We start from the raw sequence: 25,972 nt of genomic DNA on the forward strand, positions 1-25,972 counted from the left end.
CCAACAGGGCGGAGCTCAATCATACCCGCTCTGCACTGAGGCACTATACCTATGGCAATGGTGCATATCCAACAAGATTGACATTTCTGCAGCTTACCTGCCAGGGCTTCAGACCATCTGAGCAGACACTTGTCACAAACCCACGAGTGGGAGATGGACTACCCCGACCCTCATGACCATATTCAACAAGTGCGGGTTCCCTACAATAGATTTATTTGCAACAGCTCACAATACAAAATGCCCTCAATATTGCTCCCGAGCAGGGCTGGGGCACCACTCATTGAGCAATGCTCTCCTCACAAAATGGGAAGTACCACTAATGTATGTGTTCCCCCCGATTCCTCTATTAAGCCGGGTGTTACACAAAATCAGACAGGATAAGGCCAGGGTCATACTCATTGCACCCATGTGGCCCAGACAGACGTGGTTCCCATACCTAACACAGATGGCGATGAGCCCACTTTGAACTCTTCCACAACTTCCTCACCTCCTGACACAGGACATCGGCTGCGTCATTCACTCCAATCTAACGGTTCTCCGCCTCAAGGCCTGGTTACTCCATGGCTAGCAGCATTGGATCAGAATTACTCTGAGGAGGTTAAAGAAATTCTCTTGAATAGTCGCAAACCGAGCACACACAAAACTTACACTCATAAGAGGATATGTTTCTGCACCTGATACGAGGCTCATCATATGTCTCCTGATTCTGCCCCTCTACCCAGAGTCCTGCACTATATACTAGGCCTTAAAAAGGCAGGCCTCTCCAATAGCTCCATAAAGGTACACTTAGCAGTGATCACCTCACTACATGATAAGGTAGATGGAACCATGATCTTTGCTGATCCAACAACTAATCGATTCTTAAAGGGCATGACCGACATCTACCCTCCCCTAAAACACCCTACTTCTATATGGGACCTTAACCTCATGCTATGCACCCTCATGGGGAAACCATTCAAACCCTTACTCACTGCTACATCTATTGATAAAGGTCTCCTTCCTTTTCGCGATCACTTCAGCAAGAAGAGTAGGGGAACTAGGGGCACTAATGGCATACCTGCCATATACTACATTCCATAAAGACAAAGTGATCTTAAGACCCCACCCTAAATTTATACCTAAAGCAGCCTCTTCATTTCATTTAAACCAACACATTTACTTACCTGTGTTTTTTCCGAAACCCCACACCAATGCTAGGGAGGCATCCCTTCACACACTCGACGTCCGTAGAGCTCTGGCCTTCTACCTAGAAAGAACAAAGACATTTAGAAAATAGTCACGTCTCTTTCTCTCTGTCACAGAGCAATCGAAGGGTAAGGCCATCTCTAAACAAAGACTATCTAAGTGAATTTCTGGCTGTATCCACCTATGCTATCATCAGAGCAACATCCATGCTCCACCTGGGATTTGTATGCATTCCACCAGAGCACTATCCACGTCAATAGTGTTCCTCAACAATGTACCTATCGTAGATATTTGCAAGGCAGCTACTTGGGCCTTTACCAAAAATTATGCCCTGGAACAACATTTCTCTCCCAACACTCAGTTTGGATTCTGTGCTATCCACCATCAACAAAGATACTCCAAAGCCTCTCCTTCCATCGGGGATACTGCTCCATAGTCATATAAAACGGAGTACCCACAGGGACATTCTTTGAAGAAGAAGAAGAGAAGATTACTTACCTTGTGCAGTAACTGAGTTTCTTCGATATGGTTGTCCATGTGGGTGCTCCACTACCCTCCCTCCTCCCCTCTACTTCGGAGTTTCATGCTGATTCTCTGGGATAGAGAAGGAACTGAGGAACAGTTGCTTGCGCACGCTAAGTGGCCACTCAGAGTTGTGCGAGACAACTACTGCGCGTGCGCGGCCACCCGGGGCACTGCTACTACAAACCTCCGATTACAAGCGCAGGGCGCCAAGACACCTAAAGTGGAGCACCCACAGGGACAACCATCTCAAAGAACCTCAGTTGCTGCACAAGGTGAGTAAGCTTTTCTTTCTACAGGGGTAATGAAGGACAGAATATTACTGATGACTGATCATGAACAGCAATCACGTGGCTTGATTTTAAGATCCTAGTTTGCATTAGGAGGCCTGATAATTCAAATTTATCATTCTTGCACTTGAAAACTGAGTAAATTGGCTCTGTACATCTTTGAGGGGGAAAAATAAAGATAAAGCCCTGCAAATCAATGGCACATCAAGAGAAAGAGAACACACATGTATAATGAAATTGAAAAGCAACAAATTTAAAACTGAAAAAGAAATACTTGTTTTACACAAAATGTGATTAACCTGTGGAACTCACTGCCACAAAGGATTATTTAAGACGAACATGTGAAGTCTTATTGCTCCTCAAGCCACTCATGCAGGGCATGGTGTTTTAGGCCTTGTCTACACTTAAAACATAGCTCAACATACCTACAGCAGTCAGGAATGTGAAAAATCCACAATGCTGTGTGCTGTAGCTATGCTTACTATCCCCCTGGTGCAAACGGAGGTAGGTCAATGAAAGACTGGTTCTTTGACCCAACTACTATCACTCAAGGAAGTGGAGTTCCTATAGCAATGGAAAAAACCTTCTGTTACAGTAGTCTGTGTCTACACTATGGGGTTACAGTGGCATATCTGTGGTTCCATAGCAGTGCTGCTGGAGCACCTGGAGTGTAGACATTGCTTCACATGTGATTGGTTGGTGGCTGGTTGGTGTGTGTGGGGATTGGAGACATGAATGTATGGAATTCTGGGTTTCTCTTGTTGTGGTTACTGTTGTCTATTTGCACTGAAGTTGTGAAATTGTAACAGCATTGGTTTTTCCTAGCATACGTTCCAGTTGCTTTTTCTTTTCTTTCTGTAATAACATCATCACAACTCCTAAATTGGGCATGGTGGGAAGGATAGTCCTTCCAAGGAAGTCACTTAAAGGGCAATTTAGCATAAGATGGTTGTGGGAGAAGGCCTCCTGAACCATTTTTATGTCAGAAGATGTGGGATGTCACTCTTGCAGAATCCAGAACAGTTGACCATTGAAGGCAGCTGGTGGAGGCACAGCAAGATTGAGGGGGACCTGAGTTCTTGGTACAACAACCTTGTATGTCCGTCTACACATTGATACGTATAAGTGGTTAGCCTGGTGGCCACTGAGAGTACCATAGTCTGGTAAACCAGAGCAGGACCAAGGGTTCCTGGATTTTGTGATTTTTGGGAATTGGGTTAGGTTAGGTCCCATCCCAAGAGTTTTGAGGACTACCTCCCACTAAAGCTATGTCAACACCGTGCTGCAGGGAGTGAATCGCAGAGGGCACCCAAGTGTTGTGATCTTCAGTGCTATATTTGCATGCACACATTTTTATTTATATAAAGAAAGGTATTTTCAGTATATACTTGTTTATTTCAGCATTAAATTTGTGTGTTTATTTCAGCATTAAATTCACTAAAGGTGCCTTAACTATGTAACAGAGGCTTTTTTTTTTTGAATAGCAATGCACTGATGTTCATATGGTGAGTGACAGTGATGGAGATGACTTTGAAGATGCTACAGAGTTTGGAGTTGATGATGGAGAGATGTTTGGTATGGCATCATCTGCCTTGAGGAAATCTCCAATGAGTAAGTATTGAACGTTGACATACTGTTAACTATGCAACATTGTAGTGAAAGCAACAAGAACTCAAGGATTTAAACCGTAATAGACAAGAAAATATTCTTAATTTCCCTATTGATCCCACTTGTTGTTTTCTAGGGTACTGTTAGAACGACATGCCATATTTCTGTGCCTATTTTTTTTTTTTTTAGTTTTGCGCTGCTTCGTGCCACTTTCACCGTAAAGGGAGGAGAGAGAACTGAGAAGATGCAAAAAGATGCAGCTTAAAATTAATACATTCTGGACACAGTCTATAGCAGATGCTGAAAAAAGCCCATAATGGGAACGTTAGAATTGCTATACCAGTTCAGTCTATGATTGTTTTCTCTGACACTGACTAATAGTGGATACTTCAGAAAGAAACCTGATAATGGGCAACTATGGGATTATCTTCCCATAGGGGACATTCCTTCCTATCCCTTTTTTTTCCCCCTATTGCCTGAAGCATGAAAGTTTAACTCTGTTATAAATGCCTATCTAATGTAACCGTGGATTTTCTTATTAGCTATGTAAATGACTATTTTTTTAAAATTCTACTGCACTTTTCATGTTAATATCCAGTGACAATGTGTTCCCCCTGTTAATTTCATATTGCATAAAATATTTCCTTTTATCGGTGTTAGCCTTTAATTTCATTGGGTGATTCTTTGCCCTCGTATGAGGATAAGTAGGAGTGCATGGTTACCTTATCTATGCCATTCATTATTTATACATCTCTCTATCACTGTTGTTGACTTTATGGTATGTCTACACTGCGATAAAAAACCCATAACACTGAGTCTCAGATCAGCTAACTCAAGCTCAGGCTGCAGGGTTATAAAATTGTAGTGCAGACATTCAGGCTTGGGTTGGAGCCCAGACTCTGAGACCTTCCCTCATCATGGGGTCTCAGCACCTGGTCTCCGTTCTGAGCCTGAACATCTACACTGCAATTTTATAGCCAGGCAGATGGAGCCTCACAAGCCCAAGTCAGCTGACCTGGGACAGCCACACCAATGCTGTGGGTCTTTTATCATGGTATAGACTTACCCTTAGGGGCTTCCTTAGGGTCTAATTATGTTGCTAAGTCATAGTGCTGAAATTTATTTTAAGTTTATTGACAAGTTAAAAATTTCTCACTAATAAAACAGTTTCTCAGCTCTTCCAAGTAAGCTTCTTTATTCTAATATGTTAAAATAGATCCAGAGAGAAGCTGAAATGCAAATCAGTGATGTGCCACATTACAGGTGAGCTCAGAACTTCACCGTTTAGAATGGCCCTAGATATATTCATGGAAGTATTTATAAATTCCATGTTCACTCAAAGGGTCATCCTAAACTTGTGCACTTCCCCCATGGGCACTTAGAAAGTTGTAAATATGAAAAATTAAGGAAGCAAAAAATGATTTTTGTGATCTGTGTTATTAAAAACTTTTTCTTCCAGATGACATCAATATATATTTGTACTTGTTTTTTTAAAGTGCCAGAAAATGCTGAAAATGAAGGAGATGCCTTATTACAATTTACGGCAGAATTTTCCTCAAGGTAAACTTAGGTTATTAACGGTGTAAGACAGATAGTGATCTGTGCGACACTGTAACTATAATTTATCAGGCAATTCAAGTAAAAGTAAAATAAATATAAATATTTCCTTATCTGGCATAGGCCAGATTCTGCCTTACTTGCGTTGACTTGAGTGAGAGGCCATTTGTGGAGTAAAAAGAAAAGGAGTACTTGTGGCACCTTAGAGACTAACAAATTTGACTCTATACAGCTAAATTCAGTGCCTTGCATAATGACAGGTTTCAGAGTAGCAGCCATGTTAGTCTGTATTCGCAAAAAGAAAAGGAATACTTGTGGCACCAATTTGTTAGTCTCTAAGGTGCCACAAGTACTCCTTTTCTTTTTGCGAATACAGACTAACACGGCTGCTACTCTGAAACCTGTCATTTGTGGAGTAAGATTCTTCTATTCAGTGTGAGTTAAGATGGCAGGTTCTGTCTTTAATTGAGAGGCCACTTTCTTTATATCACTCCTGAATTCCACAAGGGAGTAGAGGGATAACGAAGATACTGACTATAAACAGTAGCACTGTTAATTTAATGAAAATGAGCTCTTTCTAACTGAAAAGCTGATGACTACTGGAAAATAATATACTTAATTGACATTAGAGTTTTAATAATAACTGAGTAGCTGAATAATAAAAATTACTGGTTAAATGTGTAAAAGTTCTGCTTTTTAGAATTTATATATAGTATACCTGAAACAATTCACTGTTAAACAGTTTCCTTATTTCACCACACAAGTGGCACCCTTTGGCAGCCAATAAAGTGAAGCCGGTGTATAGTTTGCTACCATGTTAATTTTTATAAAGCATTTGTGGCTCCTTTGGGATGAAAAGCTTTCCATATGTTTATAATATAACTAAGATGTTATTAAACAAGAATAACACTCAATCAACCGGTAAGAATATAATAGTGAGGAGAAATAGAACTATGATTAAGAAATAGTACTTAAAATTTACACATTAACTTCAAAATATAGCAGTTTGTGAGAGCAGGCAGTTATGATAGAGAAGTTCATAAGGTCAACAATCCTATACAAAATCTTCAGAGGGCAGAGGAGACATTTAAGAGCTTAGCCAATGCATCTATTTAAAAGGAATTTAAACAGAGCTGAAACTGAAGAAAATTACTTACACTTATTTTTATTGATTGAATCTTTGTGATTTTCTAATAGATATGGTGACTGCCATCCTGTTTATTTTATTGGGTCACTAGAGGCTGCTTTTCAAGAAGCCTTCTATGGAAAAGCCAGAGATGTAAGTGTGTGTTAATGTTACACTATTTGTATTAGAAGGAAAGTGGTAAAAGGGCTAAATATTACATTTTACACTATGCCAAAAAAGTTATGATTTTTGCTACATTACTAGTAAGCAGTTTCATACTTTTACATGATTGACTGAAATGTTCACCCTGCTTGTTGTGGGAATGATGGGGATAACTCACGCTTGCCAACTATTCTGTTTTTATCCTGGACTGGCCTTGCTTACATAACCGATCCCTGGCTTTGATGGCTTTGGCCAAAGTTCTAGCAGTCACCTGAGCTTCTAAAGGCTTTTTTCTATAAGTGTTGGTCTCCTGTCACTAGATATCACTGTTTGGGAGCCTTGTGGCTGACAGTGACAAAGCTGTATATTGGTATCTCTTTTAAATAATGACTTATACAATCAAATTAGTAAATTTACAATTTTAAGGCCATTGGGGCAGGAAGTGTGCTGCCTTTTGTATTGCTATGGCATATACTTAAGTACAAAATAGTATTATAGTTTGGAATTTAAGGTTTCTATTCAGCCAGATAGGCACCTCAGGGTTCTGATGTTCCACATCCACTTGTAAAAGCAGTATTTTCATAAAATAAGAAAGAGAATAGTTGAATGAAGACCTGGTATCATGGATCTAGGAGGGTAAGTACTCACTCACCTATAATAGTGAATACCTAGATAAAGACTAAAGCACAAATAAAAAGCTTAAGCTGCTTTAATTCATCCTTTAGCTGTCTTTATATTAGTCCCAAAAGAAATGTGCAAAGTGTGTTTGTCTCTTGAATTACTCATATTGAAATGGTCTCTAAGTATTCCTTGTAACAAAATCTCCACTACTTGCTCTAAACTAACATTTATTTGACATGTTTGCACACCCCAGCAAGTTTCTTGCAGAATAACTGCTAAATTTAGAGTCTAGTTTCATGAATTTACAAGGGTGACAGAGCATAGATTGCTCTAGAGCACTTCAGTAGCAAAATAAGAATTGATCATGACTCGTAGGAGTGATGGATGCTAAAGCATGTTGGCAATGAGGCAAGTGAATCAGCATAAAAAGATGCTTAATTTAGAGAGTTCACTTTTGACATCTCATCTAAAGTGGTTAAAAGCATATAATTATAAAAACAAAAGGTGTTTTATTAGCGCTCAGAAACATTTTTTAATTCAGTACAACCCAACTGAATGTTCATCTTCAAAATACTTTTCATATACTATTAACATATAGGATATGGAAGATGCATTCTATTTCCAGTATTTTTCCAGTGGGTTCAGACCAGATCCTTACCAGGATTATCTGATATGTTTAGCAATTTACTATTTTTATTACCTTTTTCTTAGAAATGTTGTTTGTAAATAGTGACTGAATTTTTCCAAAAAGGCTGAATTATTGACTCCTTTTTGTCTTTAAACCCACATAGCAAGTTGCTACATTAATTTATATCACATTGCAACATTTCAAATTTTAAAAATGCTTATGAAATAAGTAAAGTTTGATATTATTGTACCTTTTTTCTACTGCAAAAAATCTTTTCAATATTGTTTATGAGAACGCAAAATGAAAAAAAGGGGACACTTTATTCTGTTTTTGATAATTGTTATATTTTCAGTCACTTTATAAAACCTGATATTTTAATTAAGGAAAAATGTTAAGAAATTGCAAGCTAAATATCCCATGTTCTAATTTATAGCGTGAAGGGCACTTAATTTTGCCAGGGCAACAGATGAGCTTCAAGCAGCAGCATTCTTCACTTGAAGTGAGAAATTGAGTTCCAAGAGTAAATAAAAACAAGATTGAAGGTTTAAATCCTCTGCTAGGCTTTTTGAACTTATATACTCATTAAATGTTTATTGGAGTGGTGGGATTATGAAGGATTTGGGGAGCTTCATCAGCTGGTATATAGTTAATCACTAAGTAAAACACTACATTTGATAGAGTGTTTCTCACGATGCCACACTCAATCCATCTTAATGAAAACCGCTTCAGACTGATTTAATTTGAGAGCACTTGGCAGTGAGAGTGCTTATAGATCTTAGCCTTTTTCTTGAGGAATTTGCAGTGCTGTCCAAATCACTGTACAGTCCAGTTTCAGTGACATAGCCCTCAATATCTTTTTTCCTATCTCTATTGCTGACATTTTCTGAAAAAAATCCTAAATTTATATAAATTTGTAGCCTTCTTGCAGAAATATTTGAGATATGATTTTATTAAAAGAATTTACCTAAATCAGTTTGCATTTACTTTGAAAGTACTCTTTAAAATAATTTTTAAAACTTTTTGTTATAAAAATATGTATTTTAATGGAGGCTTTTCTCTAAATCTTTCACTTACATGTGTCAGAAAGCAGAGACATTTGATACTTTGTTTCAGAAGATGTTAAATGAAAAAGAAGCTGTTGCCTACTTTAATTTTAATATAGCTAACCCTGCCTCACTTTTCACTAGTATTTGCATTTGGCTTCTTGACTTTGAGACTTTAGATAGTTAATATTATTTAAAGCAACTTTTTCCATGACAATCCCTGTACTAGCTGTGAAGGGGAGAAATATGCCCAAGTTCTGCCTTGATTTAAATTCTGTGTATAGATCTGCCCAGATTATGTAGAGTCAGAATTTGGCCCATGATCTTCCCGAAAAATGCCATGAAAGTAACTCTGTACATCAGCTAGTCCTTTATGCTCAGAAGAAATGTAGCAAATGTACAGCAAACTGTCTTCCCATTAACAACTGATGTTCTGTTATGAGTTCACAAGAAACTTACTGCATATTCAGTAGAAAAGAAAGACATTTAGTTTATCAGTTACTGTGTGAGTGTGGTGGGGGTGAGGAAGGGAGACATAGGTTTATTAAAACTAAAAAAGAAATATGGTTGTATGAAACACTTCAACCCAGTGAAGGAAATCTCCATGGTATCATTCTGAGTTTCTGGCCCTATATATTTTAGTTTTACATAACTACTGTATAGGAACATAAGAATAGCTGGACAAGATGACACAGAGGAAGTGTTTTAAAAAAAAACCCATCATGGACAAGTTTGTTATTACATACTTATGTGGAAGTTTATTCCTAGCTTCAAGCAGTTAGTGGTTGACCTGCGTTCTGAAGCATGAGGGAATCTATTCTTTATAAATGTTTATCGTATGTAATGAGTTACTTTGGGTGGTACTGTTATTTGTGTGTGTCTTATCTCTCTTTTTGCCTCCCACTAAGTTCTTTGCTTGAATAATTAAAAATTAAAGTATTTCCCTTTTATCAATAATTGCTTGCTTTTCAATTTCAGTAGGTGATCCGTGGGTCTTTTATTATGAGAGAGGGTAGAGGATCATTTGATTTACTTTCTCAATAGCACTAATTTTTATATACCTCTGTCAGATCACCTCTTGTCTCTCTCAATTTCTCTGTCCACCCACTTCTAATAGTTATATTAAATATCACTCCTATTGCAGATCCTTGGTGGGGCCCCTGAATTGCACACACTCGTTGCATTCTGACAGTTAGCCACTTAGGCCAGCACTTTGATTTCTCTCTCTTAGACAGTTTTCGATCTATGGCAGAACTTTAACTCTTACATGTGAGTACTTAATTTCCATTATAGCCTCCTATAATTTGACTTAATTTAAGACTTTTTGCAAGTCCAAATAAACTGGCCCTTTCTCATCCACCAACATGCTGATTTGCTGAAAGAATTATAATACACTGGAACAGCAGAATATTCCTTTACAGAAGCCTTCACGCTGTACCATGTTTGTCTGTGTGTTATAACTTGGTGTCTCATTATTGTTATGACATAATGGAAATTGTATATGTAGACAACATGCCAGCTTTAGCAGAGATTAGCCAAAGAGTTGCATCTGACATCCATCAAACCTAAACCATTTCTTTCTATTAACGTCAGTGTTTTTTATAATTGTGGTGAATTTTGTCACCTGATTGCTGTCGTGTATATATATTTGATCCCTACATATTTGCAGTCTTGTCTTTTTTTTTTTAAGTTTGACTCCAAAAATGAGTTTATTTGCTCTACATTTCATGCTGTAATATGGATGTTATTTTATCCATTATATTTCAGTAGAAACTGTTATTTCTTAAGGCTCTTCTTCTTTATCTTGTCTTTTAAAAAGAATTCCATATTGTAGTATTAGCCTTTCTTATAATACAATACTTATAAGAGTCTCTATATGATGATTGGTACTATATATTTTACTATGTGAAGCATACTTTATAGTTTTGTTGTAATTTGGTGTGCAGAGAGTGGCAGAGTTATGAAGTTTCTGTGTGTATGAGCCAACTGTTGTTGTAACCCATCTGCTGTTGTGATTTAGGCAGCAGCAAAAGATAGGAAATTAAACCTTTGATTCCTTCTGCTTACTGCTCAAAATCCCAAATCCATACCTGTCACCTTTTCAGAAAGAAATCCCATCCTGCTGTTACTGAAAGAAAGAGTCCTTACTTTAGAAAGGATTATGTTTGTAATGGTTCTAAGTCAAGTGGAAAGCTATTTTAGCATCGTCTGCCAGTGCAGCCCAGGATTGGTTAAATTGCCCACAATCTGCCCTTGGTGGGACTTTCTGTATTGGGCCTGATTTTCAGAAGTGTTGAGCACCAGCAACGCTCTCCGAAGTCATGGGAGCTGTAACTGTTCAGCATTTTTGAAAACCAGGGGTGTAGTTTTCTCGCCTTGTAAAATCACCATGGGCTGTGAGAATGTGGGTAAATAGATTATACTCCTCTAAATTAAGACTGATTCTCTGTCTTTTTAAGTGACATTGCTTGCTTGCAGTACTATTGGGCTCGGACCTGCAGAACACCCAAGATGCCAGAAGAAGCCTGTAAACTATTGGCCAGGTTTCATGCTTTCCCTATTCAGTTCTTTTCTGCTCTGTCAGAGCCATATCTTTTGAAAGATCTGGAAAGAACGTGGGCAATTCTGAGAGTAGTAAAAATTATCTTGAAATGAAGGTCAAAAGCAATCTGTTGAAGAGCTTTTCAGATTTCACAGCCTTGACTGTAAAAATGAATTTTTTAGACAGCAGAGTTGATTTGGGCTCCAGGGTTATCCACAGTACTTCACTAGCATAGAAGTATTGTAATATTTTAGGAACATTGAATAGTAACAAAGTTTTTAAAACATTTTTTTTCAAAGAGTACTTATTATTTTAAGGGATCCAAATATATAATGATAGAACAAAAATATCTCAGCCCTATTAGACAATCTACTGACTAAAAAGGTTATATTTCTCATTTTCCACAAAAATGTTTTTCTAACCATATAATCTAGGGCTGTGATCTCATCATTTTGCAGTGCTGATTTCTTTTTATGTAGTTGGTATATCTTGTACATAGATGGAAAACCTGAATGCTGCATGAAGTGGTATTGTTGAACCACTGTCCACAATCTTCCTTCTGATTGAGTATTTTGGTATTGCCCCAGCATGATGCTCAAGAATACTATCCAGCTGGAGAGAGACCTTTTTTGTGAGACTAAAACTGGCTACTTTCACATTTGTAGTCTTTAAAACAGTTCAATCCTGTTGGCAGTCAAGAGTAAGCAACTATTTAATTTTTTTCATTAATGTAACTTGTGTCAGACACCTGGCGCTTGGGATAGGTACTTCCTTTTTATTTTTGTGTAAATCCAAACAAACAAAAATCTGATGGCTCATTGTGCAAAAGATGTATCCTCACCAGATTGCAATATGAGTATTTTTGTTTTTTATCTTTGCTTGTATTGCACAACATATTGATCAAACAGACTCGAGAGAGATAAAATTAACATGGCAGACATAAAATGGATTAAAAACTGGCTAACTAATAGGTCTCAAAATGTAATTATAAATGGGAAATAGTCATAAATGGGTGCTTCCAGTTCTGTCTCTCAGGGGCTGGTTCTTGGCCCTACACTATTTAACATTTTTTATCAATGACCTGGAAGAAAACATAAAGTCATCGCTAATGAAGTTTGCAGATGACACAAAAATTGAGAAAATAATTAAGAGGACAGGTACCTGATTCAGAGCTATCGGGATCTGTTGGTAAACTGGGTAAACAACATAAAAATATAAGAATGGCCATACTGAGTCAGATCAATGGTCCATCTAGCCCAGTATCCTGTCTTCTAGCAGTGGCCAATGCCAGATGCATCAAAGGGAATGAACAGAACAGGACGATTACTGAATGATCCATCTCAGTCATCCAGTCCCAGCATCTGGAAGTCAGAGGCTTAGGGACACGCTGAGCATGCAGTTGCATCCCTGACCATCTTGGCTAATAGCCATTGATGGATCTATACTCCATGAACTTGTCTAATACTTTTTTGAATCCAGTTATAGTTTTTGCCTTCATAACATCCTCTGGTAATGAGTTCCACAGATTGACCATGCGTTGTATGAAGAAATACTTAAATTTGTTTGTTTTAAACCTACTGCCGATTAATTTAATTGGGTGACCCCTGGTTCTTGTGTTATGTTAAGATATAGATAACACTTCTTTATTCACTTTCTCCACACCATTCATGATTTTATAAACCTCTATCATATCGCCCCTGTCATCTCTTTTCCCAGATGAATATTCCCAGTCTTTTGAATCTCTCCTCATATGGAAGCTGTTCCATACCGTTAATCATTTTTGCTGCCCTTTTTTAGTACCTTTTCTAATTCTAATGTATCTTTTTTTGAGATGGGGAGACCAGAACTGCATGTAGTATTCAAGGTTGGCATACCATGGATTTATATAGAGGCGTTATATCATTTAGTCTCTTATCTATCCCTTTCCTAATGGTTCCTAACATTCTGTTTAACTTTTTTGACTGCAGCTGCACATGTAGTGGATATTTTCAAAGAAATATTCACTATGACTCCAAGATCAATTTCTTGAGTGGTAATAAATAATTTAGACTCCATCATTTTGTATGTAAAGTTAGGATTATGTTTTCCAATATGCATTACTTTGCATTTCTCAGCACTGAATTTCATCTGCCATTTTATTGCCCAGTTACCCAGTTTTGTGAGACCCCTTTATAGCTCTTCACAGTCAGCTTTGAATTTAACTATTTTGAGTAATTTTGTATCATCTGCAAACTTTGCCACCTCATTGTTTACCCCCTTTTCCAGATCACTTATGAGCACTAGTCCCAATGCAAATCCCTGGAGAACACCACTATTTACCTCTCTCCATTCTGAAAACTGACCCATTTATTCCTACCCTTTGTTTCTTGTTTTTGAATCAGTTACTGATCCATAAGAGGACCTTTCCTCTTATCCCATGACTGCTTACTTAATTTTAGAGCCTTTGATAAGGGACCTTGTCAAGGTGTTCTGAGAGTCCAAGTACACTATATCCTCTGGATCACCCATGTCCTCATGTCTGTTGACCCCCTCAAAAATTTTAAATAGATTGGCAAGGAATAATTTCCCTTTACAAAAGCCGTGGTGACTTTTCACCAACAAATCATGTTCATCTATGTGTCTGATAATTCTGTTCTTTTCTGTAGTTTCAGCCAATTTGCCTGGTATTGAAGTTACGCTTACCAGCCTGTAATTGCCAGGATCGCTTCTAGAGCCTTTTTAAGAAATTGGCATCACATTAGCTATCCTCCAGTCATCTGGTACAGAAGCTGTTTAAGTGTTAGGTTACATACCACAGCTAGTAGTTCTGAAATTTCATATTTGAGTTCCTTCGGAACTCTTGGGTGAATACCGTCTGATCCTGGTGACTCATTACTGTTTAATTTTTCAATTTGTTCCAAAACCTCCTCTAGTGACTCCTCAATCTGGGACAGTTTCTCAGATCTGTCACCTAAAAAGAATGGCTGAGGTATGGGAATCTCCCTCACATCCTCTGCAGTGAAGAATGATGCAAAGAACTCATTTAGCTTCTCCTTGTCTTCCTTGAGTGCTCCTTTAGCACCTTGATCATCCAGGGGCCACCTAGATTGTTTGGTAGGCTTCCTGCTTCTGAAGTAGTTAAATTTTGTTTTTGCTGTTAGTTTTTGAGTCTTTGGCTAATTGCTCTTCAAATTCTTTTTTTGGCCTGCCTAATTATACTTTTACACTTGACTTGTCAGAGTTTATGCTGCTTTCTATTTTTCTTAGTATGATTTGACTTCCATATTTTAAAGAATGCCTTTTTGCCTCTAAATACTTTTTATTCTGTTGTTTAGCCATGGTGGCATGTTTTTTGTCCTCTTACTATTCTTTTTAATTTGGAATATACATTTCATTTGAGTCTCTATTACGGTATTTTTTAAACATATCCATGCAGCTTGCAGGCATTTCAGTCTTGTGACTGTTCCTTTTAATTTCTGCCTATCTTCCTCATTTTTGTGAAGTTCCCCCTTTCTGAAGTTAAATGCTACTGTGATGGACTTCTCTGATATTTTCCCACTCACAAGGATGTTAAATTTAATTATGTTACGGTTGTTTTTTCCAAGCAGTTCAGTTGTATTGAGATCTTGGACCAGATCCTGTTGTCCACTTACAACTAAATCAAGAATTACCTCTTCCCTGGTGGGTTCCAGGACTAGCTGCTCCCAGAAGCAGTCATTAATGGTGTCTAGAAACTTTATTTCTGCATCCCGTCCTGAGGTGACATGCACCCAGTCAATGTGGGGATAGTTGAAATCCCCCATTATTATTGAGTTTTTTATTTTTATAGCCTCTCTAATTTCCATGAGCATTTCACAATTATGGTCACCATCCTGGTCAGGTTGTCAACAGTGTATTTGTACTTATTATTCAAGCATGGAATTTCTAGTGATAGAGATTCTGTGGTACAGAAGATTTTTACTATATTTGACTCTGCTTTCTTTCACATATATTGCCACTCCCCCAGAGGACTTGCCTGTCTCCCAAGATCTGTGAGAGTGAGGGATAATCCTTCAGGATAGATTGTAGATCCTTGATGATGCGTTGGAGAGGTTTTAGTTGGGGGCTGAAGGTGATGGCTAGTGGCGTTCAGTTACTTTCTTTGTTGGGCCTGTCCTGTAGTAGGTGACTTCCGGGTACTCTTCTGGCTCTGTCAATCTGTTTCTTCACTTCAGCAGGTGGGCATTGTAGTTACCTAACCTTGCAAAAAAGCCTGTTGCCAACTCTGTCCACATATCTATTCAGAGAACACCCATTTTTTCTGGTGTGTGTGTGTGTGTGTGTCTTCCTACTGTATTTTCCACTGCATGCATCCGATGAAGTGGGTTTTAGCCCACCAAAGCTTATGCTCATATAAATTTGTTAGTCTCTAAGGTGCCACAAGTACTCCTCGGTCTTCATCACTGAAAATTTTTATATTAAGATTGGATGTTTTTCTAAAAGATCTGCTCTAAGAATTATTTGGGAACATTCTATGGCCTGTGTTATACAGGAAGTTGGATTAGATTATCATAATAATCCATTTAGGCCTTAGAATCTATGAATCTACTAAATGTTTTCCTTGTGGCTTCAAGTGGATATTATTCTTCATTCCTGTCCTCAAGTGTTACCATTCTTTTGCACTGTTAAACAGTGTTTGTGTTTCATTTGCAGATGTAGCAATTCTTTATAAAGAGATTTGTTATCTTTCAGGATGAAAAGTGGTATATAAATGCACCTCATCATCATCATACTCTACTAATAAACATCTTGAATGTGTTAAGCCACCTCTTAAATTCTAAGTCACCTCTGAAAGCTTTATAGAATTTGGAATTCCACCCTCTTTATTTCCCTCCGCACCCAATAGTGTGAACACACGCGTTTCTTCCACAGAAATCATTCTCAAATTTATAACTTGGAATTTTTTGTAGGAGAGATGGCATATAGGTTATCAGAGAGATCTGATTTGAATTGTGTGGCATCCACCACCATGGTATGTGAGCACCTTACTGAAATTACTTAAACAACAAAAAGTCTAAATACAACTGATTAAGCTCTGACAGTGTTTAAAGCTTAAGTAATGGCTCGTAGTGCTCTGAGAAGTAAGAACCAGAGGTTATCAATTGTCTTCTGGTCCTTACCTCTGTGTTTGGCACTGGTATGACTGCTATTGGAATTCTGCATCTAGTTCTGGTGTTCACAATTCAAGAAATACATTGATAAATTGCAGAGGGTTCAGAGAAAAGCCACAAAAATGACTGAAGTATTGGAAAACATGCTTTTATAGTGAAAAACTCAAGGAGCTCAATCTATTTAGCTTGTCAAAGAGAAAGTTAAGTGGTGACTTGATCACAGTCTATAAGTACCTACATGGGGAATAGATATTTGATAATAGAGGGCTCTTCAATCTATCAGATAAAGATATAACAAGATCAAATGGCTAGAAGTTGAAGCTAGACAAATTCAGACTTGAAATAAGGTGCAAATTTTTAATAGTGAGGGTGATTAGCTATTGGAACAGTTTACCAAGGGTGAGGCTAGATTTTCAATCTCTGGAAATTCTTTAATCAAAATCAGGTGTTTTTCTAAAAGTTGTGCTTTTAGGTCAAACAGGAATTAATTTAAAGAAGTCCTATGACCTGTGTTATGCAGAAGGTCAGACTAGATAATCACAGTGGTCCCTTTGGACCTTACAATCTGTGTATCCATGGAGTATGTTTAGGCCAGACTCCTTTAAGGGAATTGAACCTGGTTAGCATTCCTATTCTGTCAGCCTTTGGAGTCTCTGTCCTTTTGGATTCATTCTAGTCCAACACTTCTGATGGTGCATTAGATGTTGGAATTAGCAATCCTTAGCTTTTAACATTTTTTTCTTTCTCCGTCATGTATGTAATACAAACACACACAAAGCTTCCTGTGTGTCCTCATTCTACCCAGGGATAAACACACAGTTTCACTGGAAATGGGTTTGAGCTTTGCCCAGTTTCTGCCTTAATCTGTCATCAAAGTGGAATCAACTCTAACATCTGTCATCTGGATATCAAAGAGGGCTTAAATTCTGCTCATGAGATGAAGATGATGTGTATTAGAATATCTGTTTGTACTCCAAGAAGACTTTTTAAACTGGTTTTAAAGTCTCTAAGGCTACCTTAGATAGGTGGATCAGGTTGTTCATTTGAAAGGCTTAAAGAGTTGAAAACGTGTCCTTTTGTTCAGTTAAAATCAGTTCTCGCTGCACAAAGCCTTTGGGCTGGAGGAAGAAGAAAGATCTTGATTCAGGAAACCTTGAAACCAGCTTGAAAGAACACTTGTGCATTTACCAGATGCTACTGAGTAAGCATTTATGCTTCAATAATTATTCTGAACAGGTGTGTGTAAGATGCAGAAAGCAAAATTTCAAGTCACCAGTGCTACCAATTCTCACAATTTTATCACTACTCTTGTGATGCTTGGTATTTTTCTTAAAGCTCCAGCACCTGGATTCCCGTTGTTAGATTAGAATCTCAGTTTACTTAATTTATTTTTAGATGGAAAGTTGTGGTTAGAGTTTCAAGAGATGGTCTCTAAAGGCTTCAACACCTGGAGACAAATAAAAAGTTCCCAAATCTTATTTTAAAAAATCCTAATGCAATCTCATTATATTTTGGAACCTGAAACATGATTTATGAATGCATAGGATTGCCAATACAGTTGTAGAATTTCACCCTTTCCTTAATGCTTTGAGTGCTATATGTCAGAGGAAAATCCGTTTTTATTAGTGTTCTTTGAAGTCTTGTACTAAGACCTGTAAAGCATTTGACTTAGTCCTTCATGACATTCTGATTTAGGAAAAAGCAACACTGTGCAAAATCAATATAGCCCACATTAAATGGATTAAAAGCTGGTTAACTGATAAAGTTCAGAAAGTAATTGTAAATTAAGAATCATTTTATGGAAGTGTTTCTTGTGGGATCCCACATTGATCTGTTCTTGGCCAAATGCTATTCAATATATTTTTCAGTGATCTGGAAGAAACTATAAAGTAATTGCTGGTCAAATTTGCAGATGACACAAAAATTGGTGGAATTGTAAATAACTGTGGGAATAGGTCAGTTATACAGATCAACCTGGATCACTTGGTAAGGTGGGCAAATTTGAACAATGTTTTCAATATAGCCAATTCCAAGGTCATACATTTAGGAACAAAAATGTAGGTCACACTTACAAGAAGGGAGAGAGTACCCTGTATTGCAATGACACTGAAAAGAATTAAGGGTTATGGTAGATAACCAACTGAACATGAGCTCCCAGCGTGATGCTGTAGCTAAGAAGGTGACTATGGTCCTTGGATGCATAAGCAGGGGAATATCAAGTCAATATATGGCATTAGCGAGACGATTACTGGATTATTATGTCCAGTTGTGGTGTCCACACTTCAATTTTTCAACATCCTTTTTGGAAAGTGTTCAGAAAAGAGGTACAGGAAAAGATGCTTTATAGTGAGATACTTAAGAAACTTGATCTATTTGGTTTATCCAAGAGAAGATTAAAAGGTGACTTGATCGCATTCTACATGTTCCTATATGGGGAAGAAACTTCTAACAGTAGACAGCTCTTTAAGATAGCAGAAAAAGGAATAAAGAGATCTAATGGCTGGAAGCTGAAGCTAGACAAATTTAGACTAGAAATAAGGTGGACATTTTTAACAGTGAGGGGGAGTAATTAACCATTAGAACAATTTACTGAGGGATGTGGTGGTTTCTTCATCACTTAGTCTTTTAATTAAGACTGGTTGTTTTCTTAAAGATATGTGATAGCTCAAACAGAAATTATGGGCTTGCTGCTAAAATTACTTGGTGAGATTGCATGGCTTGTGTTATGCAGGTGGTAAGATTAGATTATCATATTGGTCCCTTTGGGCCTTAAAATCTATTTATCAGTATAAATCTAAGCAGTGTTGTTCAACCTTTTTTCATTTGAGGCCCCTAAAAAAATTCAAATTTGAAAATCTCAGATATAGCCTTTGGACCCCCTGGGGTCTGTGGACCACAGATTGAAAACTACTGATCTAAAGGCTTGAAAAAATCCTCTTGCCCACTCACTGATGACTAGTGGGAAGCTCTCCCTGATGACTGTGGAAACCTAAAGTACTGATTTCTGCAGTTTAAGTTTTGATTTTAAAACTGTTGAGTTTCTTGTCCTTATGGTTGTAAAGTTAATTTTCTAAGTGGGAACTGATGCATTGCTCTAAGCCTTCAGATACAGCTGGTGCTTCTCCTGATGCTCATACCTTTCCCAAGTAGCACCAGAAAAATGAAATGAACAGAACTGATTAGTTTCACAGCTGCCATATAGAACGCTGAGATAGATTTATATTAATTTCATGCTCCTGAACTAGCTGAGCTTGTTAACCAGTATCCTGCACATGGTTCTCACTTGTTGGTAGGACCCCCCGCCCCAATCCTTGTCTTGTGTATATACTTCTGGCTAGTAGGTTTAATCCTCTAACTGGTTAGATGCCTGACCAATTTTTAAGCCTTTTTCTAAATATAGGGGAAAACTGATATCTCAGATACATCTGTGTTTAATGTATGGCAAATACTGACTTTTTTATGCCCACGGTAGTTCTAGATTGGCTGGTCTAGAGATTGAAATAATCTGTTTGGCCACAAAAGAGAGGGTGAAATAGGATTTCAAGCTACTTTATTCTGCCCTGGTAAGGTGTCTGAATTGAGACCCACAAGGGGAATCACCTCTTGAGGTGATTTGGTGGCTCAGTCTCCATGTCCATCTGGTCTTTTGGCTCTCTGAGACTGTCAAGAAGAATGCTAATTGTGATTTTTTTTTTTTTGAGCTGTGGGTGCTTATCTAGTAGAAACTTCATTAGGCTGGATGCAGTCCACTCTTTCAGTATCCTTAAGATCTATTTCTTTTGTTTGTTTGTTTCTACCTAAACCACTAGTGACGGGTTCCCTCATTCCTTCTATATGAGTGCAAAATAAATGATCTTTTCTCAACTGCCACAGGAATGTAAGTGTTCTTGAGACTTGGATGGTCAAGACTAGGTGTACTGGGCATCTGCACAAGAAGTCTGTTAATGGAAGCCCTAGTGTATCACTGATAAAGGGTCCATCACTGAGGCCCTCTTGGAATATTAACATAATGAGAGCTTTATCCCTTCTCATCTTCCTCAATACCTGTTATAGGAATGGGAGTAGCAGAAAACTTATTATCCAGATAAAGTCTTCGGTGGAGCTATTTACAATCAAAGCATATGATTTTTCAAAAGCCCGTTAATTTTCAATGAGACTTGTGCTCCTAAGTCACCTTAGGCTATGTCTACACTACGCAGCTTTAGTGACATAGCTGTGCCACTACAGCAGTGCCGTTAAAAGGCGCTCAGTGTAGCTACTGTTTATCGGCAGGAGAGAGCTCTCCTGCCAACAGAAAACTTCCACCTCCAATGAGCAGTGTTAGTATTATTGGCAAGACAAAGCACTGTTCACACTAGCGCCTGTTGTTAACAAAACTTTTGTCTTCCGGGGATGTGTGGGGTTTTTTAACACCTCTGAACAACAAAAGTTTTGTCTTTCACTTGTCAGTGCAGACAAAGGGTTAGGGCCAGATTTTTAAGGCATCTAGGCTCCTAAAAATGCAGATAGACGCTTAATGGAATTTTCTAAAGCACCTAACTCCCATTGAAATCAATCTTTAAAAATCAGGTCTTTAGACATTTTTGAAAATTCCAGCCCTAGTGTATTAAAAAAACTCAAAAGTACATTGTAGAAAATATCAAAGCAACATACATTTTCCTAGCAAGTGATGATCAGGAGATGACTGGTTTTGGCTTTTTAAAGCATATTTTCTATCATTTAAATTATCTTTCTACTGTCTCTTTTTACTGTTATCCTAACAATAAACCTCATTGTGGCCAGCAAGTTTTTTGGACCCATGATTTTACAAGTGCAATCAACTGCAGTTACAAAAAATAGTTTAGCCATCTAACTACCTGATATCTGGATGCAAATGACAATTATACCCACAAATAAGGTAGTTCAAATTTATTCATCTGTCGTTCGTGTGCGTAAGTTTGTGTGCCTGTCTTGTTTACTAAAATTTGGCCCTAATTGTTTAGTATTAAAAGTGTACATATTTTGGAACATTCACTTGGATGGAATCTCATATTTAACAGTTTCATGGGGTTGTTTCTTTGGAACTAAAAGTGTTTCTCAAGAGCCTTTTTTATCAGCTCCCAGTGAAAAGAGGAGAGCAAAGCCATCCGCTTACCACAAAGCAGTGCCACCACAAAGGAAAGATTAAGGGTTTAGAGAGAGGTCAATGTGGGTTTTTCTCTAACTAAACACTTTCCTAAAGTTTCCTTGTGGAAAAAATAATGAAGTCATCTAAGAGTTTTTAAAGAATTTTTATTTCTTTTTCACCGTCTGCATTCGCTTGTCTTCCCAGCATGGATGTTTAATCTTTCTAGGCTTTGTGAATTGGCCCAAATGAATAAGTGGTGAGTTGTCTCTCTAGGAGCTAGAGGCTTATTCTAAGGCCCTAATCACTGAGTAAACACATCTTTGCCCTCCCTCTCTTACAACTGCTATATAATAGTGAGATTCTAGCACAGTAACCTGGATATTGCAGGGATCGATGCTTTGAAATGCAGAACGGCTGATCCTCAAAAACAGACAGTGCCTGATCTTCCCCTGTTTCTTTCTTCTTTTTAAATTAAATATCACCACAGAGATGCTGTTTTATTGCTTGATATTGTGCATTAGTGCCCTGGATTTTCAAGTTTAGTTTCAGTCAACACTGTTGGCTGCACTTATATGGAACTGTGCATGTTAGGCTTATTAATGGCCTTTCCTGGCACATGTGTATTTGGTTCTGAAGAACATTTAAATTAAATCAGACAAACATTAATGTATATTACTAATCCCTTTCTCAAAGTCTAATGTTCAAATGTACTCTTCTTTTTGTTTAAACAGACATTGCTAAGCTTTACTCATAGCCAGTGTTCCCGGTTATAAACATACTGATTTTTCTAAAAATGAATTGCCCCAAAATTGCACCCCATATCTTGATATATTAATGCAAGGTACCAGATCAATATCCTACTGTAGATGTTACTTCTTATGGATAGATTTTCAATTACCTTTATAAAAATTATATGCAAAACCACTCACCCATTTGCAATACTTGTCACTTGCCTTCTCAGCATGGATGTTTAAGCAGTATTTTAAAATAATGTTCCTAACAATAATTTTTGTTTTTTTTTCTGTTGCTTTTTAAAAACTGTTTTTGATTTATTCAGATACCAGATATCAGAGCATGGTCCTTTCCTAATGATCTTTTTCCCTATATTATTCCCATCCCACCTTTTTTCCCTACGTACACGCAGATATACCAGTCACTTCCCTTCCAAACATGTGGTCTGCCAGTACATCTCCATATTATGGGGAGGATGCACAGTTGGCTACCTTCATTGCAGATTTAGGTATTGGTTTCAGATGAACGAAGCAGAGGTGATCCTCTTCCTTGCAAGTACATAATCTCTAAAATAGTCTTCAGCAAAATGGGAAATCATAATTGTTTCCAAACTTGGCTCTCTTATGGCACCAGCCTGGCTAACAGCAATTCACTATCGTTTTGTTAAGCTGAACTTTTACAATTTACTTTGTTGTGACAAAAGGCATGTTTTGATAAGAGAACTGTATTCAATATTGTCTTTACTGTGTAGCAAGCCAAAAATAGTTAGCTCATTGTCAGAACTAAATGTGAAATGGATGCTCCTTGGTATGCCTTTTTCCAGAGACTGTCAAATGTTTACAGCAGATACTTTTATTTAAATAAACTTTTTATTTTTTGTGTTAAAATATGTATCTTTAATATTAATCTACTTAAAGGATATCCCAAATCACTTTTTGGTAATAAGAAAAATTCACTTTTGGCCCTTTACTTGGTTTTTTAAATAGAATGTTGACTATTCAGATTAAAAATATTTGAGTGGATTTTGGGGGATGGAGGGTAATTTGACTTTAACTGCAAGAATTTGATTTTTCTCTTTCCAAGTTACTAAATTGTATGAAACAGTCTCAGAACATTACAGAAACAGCATTTGTTTTTGTTGAGAGTCAGTCTCGCACTGTAAACAGTCTTGTGCGCGCTAATACACAAACCTACAGTAGCAATTTTAAGTTACTAAACAGACTTCTTAGACAGGTGTTTTCACTGATCAGTATTTTCTCCTGTCTTTGCAGAGAAAGCTTCTTGCTATCTACCTCCACCATGATGAAAGCGTACTAACCAATGTGTTCTGCTCACAAATGCTTTGTGCCGAATCTATTGTTTCATATCTGAGTCAGAACTTCATAACCTGGGCATGGGATATGACAAAAGAAGCAAACCGAGCAAGGTAATACAATTTGAGTTGTGAGCTGACCTGCTTTTGTTTCAAGAACTCTTGCCATGTCTGTGTAACAAATGTTTTGTTGCTTGGTGTCTATTTAAATAAAAAAAATCCATTCTGTGTTCTCTAGTCTAAGTCAGCCTACCTCCAATGAAGTTAATGGAGCTTTGCCAGTTTACACCAGCTGAGAATCTGAGTTTCTTTGTTCTCATTATAAGATCACTCACTGTTGTTGTTATAGAGTTTGGGAAATTGTTTACTGTTTCTTTCATTGCAGATTTAATTTATTTTCTTGCATCTTCCTTTGCAAGCACTAGAGCACTATAAACATATTTTTAAGTTTTGTTTTGAACTGCCACAATGAGTGAGCAACACCAGTTGATTGACAGCGAGAGGTGATTATATTAATTAACTGCCTGGGGGTCCTGTCAGAATTATTTATTGCAACTGGAAAAATTATCATCTTAAATACAAGATATTTTTAAAATTAATTATAAAACAAATTATAAAGGGAACAATTCATATAATTGGTGTGAACGAAACAATTCTCCTATTGAAAATATTTTTTGATAGCGATCAAAAATCACAATGCAAATTTAACATTTATTAACAAGTTAAATGGTGTCTTACAAAAATAATAATTTTAAGGAAGTGCATTGTAGACCATGTCAGCTAGGTAGGTAATAGCTTTAATTCTACCACAAACTGATTGATGTATTTGACTTATACCACAGATTCTCTTGCACACAGTCAGCAATCCATTCATATCTTAATATAAAAACAATTCCGTCGTGTAGATGTTGGGATATGTTTATTTGGTCTGTTGATCATGATGTCTGTAAAAATTATGAAGGTTTTAAAGTCAGGCCTGTTTGAGTTTCTAAAGTGAACTTCATTTCATCATGTTTGAAGTGCACATATGACTGTCACTTGCCATGATGCTATTTTGGGTGTGTTAATGCAAAAATAATGTGCTGTTTTGTGAACAAAAGAGGTTAAATTCATTCACTTAAGGGCAACTTCATTGTTGTTACCTAATTCAAATGATTATTGAACAATTAGAAATCATCCTGATTTGTGTTCCTGTTGCCCTGTGGCTCAGTAGTAATTGGATTTCTGAATATAGACTTTATCCATTCTTATTCCTCAAACTTGTACACTGCGTTAGTTTTTCTTTAGATGAAGGGTGTCAGAGTAAAACAGAGCAATATCCTTGTGAAGTAATTTACTCTTTTAAAAAAACCAAACCATTGTGATCTGTTTCTCAGGGTATCTTAACTTAACCTTGAATATCTTCAGTGTTGCAAAAGCCTCCCATCCTTTTAATTCCTTTTATTTGTTTTAATGACATCATTGTATTACTCACACTTAGTTAAAGGTGCTGAAAAAAGTAATGCCAAACACAGATAAAAATGAAGCATCTAGGGTCTTTCATGAGGCCAAATACAGAGACTGGAGACTTGGCTAAATCTTTTGGTATTGCTATTCATTGGCAGTAAGAAGCCTCCTCCTTTTCTTTTATCCCCCAACTTGATATAAAAGGAAACACTATTTCTAAACCATCTGTAGTGGCTAAGTTCGGTTGACTACCTGCTGTTATATTGTTCTGTTCTCCATTTAATTCACTAGTTTCTTTTATTTTACAATGACAAAAAATTGCAGTGTAGTTTCTTTTGAAAAACTGTGTTTGAGGGAGTTTTTTATGACTGACAATCAACAGCCATGTAATTGCTTTGTTGTGTTTTACTAAAGAAGTCTATTAAGTAGCACAACTTTGATACACTAGTAATAAGAGTTTGCAGGTTACAGAGACACCTGTGGTGACCAAAGCGACAGAAGCTGCTTGTTAGAAAGAGCCTGTACAGCTGTGTCCTATTAACTCCTTATGACACTTTTAAAACACAAAATAAAGGGCTTGTTTAAGGCTTTATAGCTGTTCTCAGTGAATCTAGTCACTGATTGTGTAGTATGATAGGATTCTTAAGCCTTCGTTTTTTGCTTTCTGGTAACATCATACAACAAAGAAATGGTCATATTAACAGTGAGGTTAAAAATTAATAAGGGGTAAATAAGACATGTTAGCACAAAGTAGCATGATTCGTTGTTTATATATAATGTTACATCTTACTTTTTACGTTATGAGCTTCTTGGGGCAGGAACTATGCCTCTTTCTCTGTTTGGAAAGTGCCCAGTACGCGGTGGGCATTGCCATAAATAAATAAATACTCAGTAGCATCATTGTTTAACACTAAACTTGGATAACAATAAATTATATACAAAATGTTTCTCAATGAAACAGT

At 37.2% G+C, this 25,972-nt stretch overlaps 1 protein-coding gene across 3 annotated transcripts in view; it reads left to right on the top strand.

Annotated features, from left to right (window-relative positions):
• Positions 1–25,972, top strand: part of FAF1 (Fas associated factor 1) — a 299,927-nt gene that overhangs the window by 202,616 nt on the left and 71,339 nt on the right. For all 3 annotated transcript variants that reach the window (XM_038412503.1, XM_043520083.1, XM_043520084.1), the window contains 4 exons: positions 3,482–3,608; positions 5,102–5,165; positions 6,360–6,441; positions 23,524–23,678. In XM_038412503.1, the coding sequence (XP_038268431.1) occupies positions 3,482–3,608; positions 5,102–5,165; positions 6,360–6,441; positions 23,524–23,678 (428 nt within the window). The remainder of the gene's footprint in view (positions 1–3,481; positions 3,609–5,101; positions 5,166–6,359; positions 6,442–23,523; positions 23,679–25,972) is intronic.

Source organism: Dermochelys coriacea, chromosome 8 (genome assembly GCF_009764565.3).
Source record: "Dermochelys coriacea isolate rDerCor1 chromosome 8, rDerCor1.pri.v4, whole genome shotgun sequence".
In the NCBI taxonomy this organism is placed as follows: domain Eukaryota; kingdom Metazoa; phylum Chordata; order Testudines; family Dermochelyidae; genus Dermochelys; species Dermochelys coriacea.